This window comes from Papaver somniferum, chromosome 10 (genome assembly GCF_003573695.1).
Source record: "Papaver somniferum cultivar HN1 chromosome 10, ASM357369v1, whole genome shotgun sequence".
Taxonomy (NCBI): domain Eukaryota; kingdom Viridiplantae; phylum Streptophyta; class Magnoliopsida; order Ranunculales; family Papaveraceae; genus Papaver; species Papaver somniferum.
In genome coordinates, this window is record NC_039367.1 from 55,615,438 (window position 1) to 55,619,983 (window position 4,546).

The 4,546-nt window shown below is 34.6% G+C and overlaps 1 protein-coding gene across 1 annotated transcript; it reads right to left on the bottom strand.

Moving 5' to 3' along the window:
- Window positions 1-717: 717 nt before the first annotated feature.
- Window positions 718-2,370, bottom strand: LOC113317207 (heavy metal-associated isoprenylated plant protein 36-like). The gene is made up of 3 exons (XM_026565348.1): window positions 2,001-2,370; window positions 1,831-1,906; window positions 718-1,742 (listed from the first exon to the last, which is right to left on the bottom strand). The coding sequence occupies exons 1-3, from the start codon at window positions 2,061-2,063 to the stop codon at window positions 1,021-1,023; spliced, it is 861 nt and encodes a 286-aa protein (XP_026421133.1). The 5' UTR covers window positions 2,064-2,370; the 3' UTR covers window positions 718-1,020.
- Between the last annotated feature and the right edge of the window lie 2,176 nt (window positions 2,371-4,546).

Below are 4,546 nucleotides of genomic sequence, written 5' to 3' on the forward strand. Positions count from 1 at the left end.
AGATGGTACTTGCAGTGCCACTGTAATCCATTGAGTTTCACCAAACCTTCATCATCTTCACAAGGTCCTTATGCTCAACCCAAAATTTTTGCATCTTAAAATAAGGTTTGCCACTAACCATGAGACTAATTGTGACCAAGATACGATTTTGGTCTGATATAGTTCTAGTTAATGCTATTTGAAGAGCATTTGGAAAAGCTTCATCAAATCTAACACTAAACAAGAACATATCAAGCCTACAGAGTAAGGGATCATCTTGATTATTTGACCAAGTGTAAGAACCCCCAAGCCAAGGTTGATCGACCGTTTCTGTTGCAAAATGAAATTGTTAAGAAAACTCGAGTTCCTGTTATCAGTTTTCTCCTATATTTCTTTCAGCATCAGTTCTTACTGCATTAAGTCACCAACAACACACAAAAGTCCAGCCCACCAGTGTCTCATTTCATTCATATCTTCCTATTTGAATTAAAATGTGGACAAGGTGCTCATTTGTAGAACCTTTTTTACTTGACCAAAATATTATTGCGTCATGTAATTACACCATGTATTCTGAATTCTTTTCTTGTTTTTATTCTTAAATTATTTATTTATTGTTTTATAGAAAAATTTTCTTGGCACGGATGTTACACCGTATTTTCACTTCACGAGTTTAAAAGATACGTGCGTTCAAAAGAAAAATCCCTAAAAATTATGACAAAAATAAAATAAAAGGAATGATTAAAAAGATAAACCAGTAATTATAATTCAATTTTTTAATTTAACGATATCCAAAAACATCACAAAGCTAATCGATCTACTTGTCTTTGTAATCTATACTAAATTAAAATAACAAAAAATGAACCCCAAGGACGGACGAACACAAAATTAGACCTGTTATTAAATTTTTTTTTAACCCCCGCCCACCGCATAAGAGTTTAGTCTGGGTATAGATAGTACCAACAGGTTACAAAATTACCACTTATCCATTCCTAGGGGAGGGGAACCCCAAATTGCAGCATTATTATCACCATTACCACCTCATCACATAATCCAACATCCACTCTCATTCTGATCATTTTCATCATAAATCGTCTCAATAGAATCCATCAATGGAGATGCTTCAAAAAATCCTCTTGTAGCTCCCAATTGTACACACTTACTATACGTGTAAGCTTCTGGTGGAGTATAATACGATGCACCGTAATTAACAGTTGGATACGAATTACGGTAACTCGTAACATACGCAGGAGGACCGTATAAAGGTTGATGACCATATGATGAAGCTCCGTAAGGGTGCGCATGTTGAGCTGGTGGGGGGCTTAGATTAACTGGCCCAACAGAAGTATCACCTCCATTAACAGGTAATGCCTGTGATTCAGTATTTCCTGATGTATCAACAGTAGTTGCAACCCCACCGGGAGGATTGCTGTTATTATTGTTATTCGCATTTTGCCCTTTCTTCTTTCTTTTCTTTTTACCTCCGCCACCGCCACCGCCACCACCGCCGCCGCCGCCGCCATTACCTGAAACTCCTCCATTTGCATTCCCTTGCTTTTCATTTTGAGTTGATTGATTCTCTGGTTTTTGCTCGTTCTCTCTTTCTTGATTATCATTGCTCTGTTTTTCTTCTGTTTCTATTGGTTGAGGCCAGAGTTCCGCAAGTTTTCCAGCTTTAATTAGCGTTTTGATCAATTTTTCTGAATCAACATCTCCTGTTACTGCTACTTTGTGTTGTTGTGAATCAATTGCTATCTGATAAACACCTGTTTTTACAGAATACAACCATGCATCAGTTTCAAAATTTTAGAAAACACAGGAACAAGTGGACTTTTAAAATAAATGATTATATACCATCAATGCTTTGAAGAATTTTCTTGACTTTTTTCTTGCAACCTTGACAATGAATGGATACTTTCAATACAGATGTCTACAAGGATGATGAAGAAGAAGAAATTAGAAAGAACAAAAATAAAAATAGTAGATGATTAAAGCAGTGCATATAGAAAGCTCAAATCATCTACCTGATATCTCAAGGGCTCGGGGGATTCTTCAACAGTTGTTGCAGTCACTTGGTCCGCTGCCATCTAAGTGAGTCTTCAGAGAGGGCAGAGAGAGAGGTGAGTTGAGTTGAGTTGAGTTGAGTTGAGTTGAGTTGAGAAGTGCAGAGCAGAGAGAATATGGTGCGAGAAGAGAAGTTTATAGAGAAAGAAAGGGATTTAAGATTAAATGATTTTCGACGTCTTAATTAATAAATATTGAAATACCGTCACCACCAATTTGTAGCCATGGACCTTGGTACATTCTTTCTTGTACCATCACTGCGCACTTGGTTTATTCGGGTACAAGTACAAATTCTATCAAGTTAAAAAGAGATATTGATGATGAAAGAAATGAAACAAGTGATGAGAAATGAATTGATTGTAGTAATACTGTTGAAAGAACCAGATTCGGAGGAGCCTTTCAAAAAATAATCAACGAGTTGGACAAATAATATCCAGCAAAACTTGTCTATGGATTAAGCATAGTATTAATGCTTATGGATTACGATTCTCTTAGTCAATTCACTGTCTTCTTTATTCCTTGCATATATAGCTTATGGTCCTAAAGAACATAATCTTATTTCTCCTTTTTGCTATGATATGCTTACTTTTTAGTTTTTGCCATCTTTTTTATAATCTTTTTTCGGCCTTTGCAACCTTTCAATGCTCGAAAGATCTAACTTTTGTTACAAATATCCGCATATTATTTTTTCTAATTGTCAACGTAATTTGGATTAGCAGTTAATTAAACTGTTAATTATCCTATCTCTAAATGAATTACTTTAGCCTGTTTTAAGAGGTTTAGAATGGGTCTCAAGAATTGAGAATAAAGACCGAACTTTTTTAAAAAAATTGAAAGGGAAAGATCAAGGAGAGACCTAGAAATTGGTATAGTCGGGATTTTGGAAATAATGCGAAACACTTGCATGAATGCAAAAGTTAAGTCCCTATTCTTTTCAAAGATTCGGGGAAAATGGAACGATCTCTTGTGAATATTCTATGTCTGCAAGAAATGTGAGTGAATGACAGAATGAACTCATCTTATCGATACAAGAATGGGAAAGATGGGATATTTTTCGCTTTGCCTCGTAGGGTGGCTATAATAGACATCAAATATCAGCAGGAAATGGTTGATAAGGGAAAGATATTTTTTCTAACTAATTCCAATTATATCTTCAACGTATTATTTGGACTGATATTTTTTGGACTGATATTTTCGGTCTTCCTTTCCAATTCTCCGTTAATTCATAAAATTGGTTAAAAAGACCAATATCAACAATTTTGGATGAAAAAGACATGTAAAATTTGATATTGTTTAAATGGACGAAAATGTAAAAATAGCCTGGATGTAAACAGTTTCATCCTACCCATTTTCAAATACTTTTTCTTATTTTAATTTACATCAGGATGCATCCAGTTTCATCCTCACTCTTTTTTAAGTTTAAGCCAGGATGAATCCAGTTTCATTCTTGCTATTTTTTTGGTGTCCATTTCACTCATATTAATTTTTATTCGTCCATTCGAACCATGTTTTAAAAATATTTGGACAAATAACCCATTTTCCGTATACTATTGAGCTTATTTGTCTTCTAAGTCAAAATTGTAAAAAAAAAGTAAAAAAATGGCCAGTATACTATTGTCCTCAACTGAATCGTCTTCTTCTAATAAAAAAAGATTGTTTTGTTTGCCAAGCCACATAGAACTCTTAAAAGTAGTCGATCGAGTGTTGTGGTAAATAATTTCTATTGTTCAGGGAAGTAGTATTTGTTTTACTTTGTTATTGACTCCTCCGTTACATACCACCAGTATCCGCATGGCTGCTAATAGGGGTGTTAGTTTGCTTGGAGGTGTATCATTCCAAAGGTATAAGATGTTTTGTCTTATATATAATTTAGTACATCCCAAGTAAACCGGTACCTTTATTAGCAATTTTGGGTAGAAGTACTTAGTCTGTTCGTAATTTATTTCTTATTTCTCAACATTTGTAAAGGCCATCTCGTTTTTCATTTGAATAGTATAAAATCCTTATGTTACATCCACTTTTCTAGATTTGGCATCAAAGCTGGACCACGGGCTTGTTTGTGAGAAGTAGTAACTTTATAATGAGAGGGTTTATTCAGAATATGGGGGAATCTCCCAGTATGAGAAGCAACAAATTTTTTTTTTTTTTGACAAAGGAATTAAGAAGACGGTAGCGGACAACAATTTTGTGCAACCGTCAAAATGGGAGAATTTTCTATGATTGTTGGTCTATATTAATGGAGATTCTAGTTGAAGATGAGATTTCATCTGTGAAAGCAAGAGTTAAATCCACAGAAGCTCAAGTGAAGGAGATTACTGATTCAAAGTTGAAAATTTTGAAAGTAAAAAATTATCTTTTCCAGGCTATTAATCGAGCTATCTTGCAAACTATTCTGGACATGAGATCATCTAAAAGTATTTGAGATTCATTGGACCAAGGAAATGATCATGTACCGCGTGCACAACTATAAGCTCTCAAGAAAGAATTCGAGGTTCTTCATATGAAA

What these genes read in the sequence shown, in the direction of transcription:
- LOC113317207 (XM_026565348.1), bottom strand. Translation starts at nt 2,063, where the DNA reads ATGGCAGCGGACCAAGTGACTGCAACAACTGTTGAAGAATCCCCCGAG. An exon ending in CCGAGCCCTTGAGATATCAG is followed by an intron (nt 1,907 to 2,000) that starts GTAGATGATTTG and finishes TCATCCTTGTAG; the next exon opens with ACATCTGTATTGAAAGTATC. An exon ending in AATTCTTCAAAGCATTGATG is followed by an intron (nt 1,743 to 1,830) that starts GTATATAATCAT and finishes CTGTAAAAACAG; the next exon opens with GTGTTTATCAGATAGCAATT.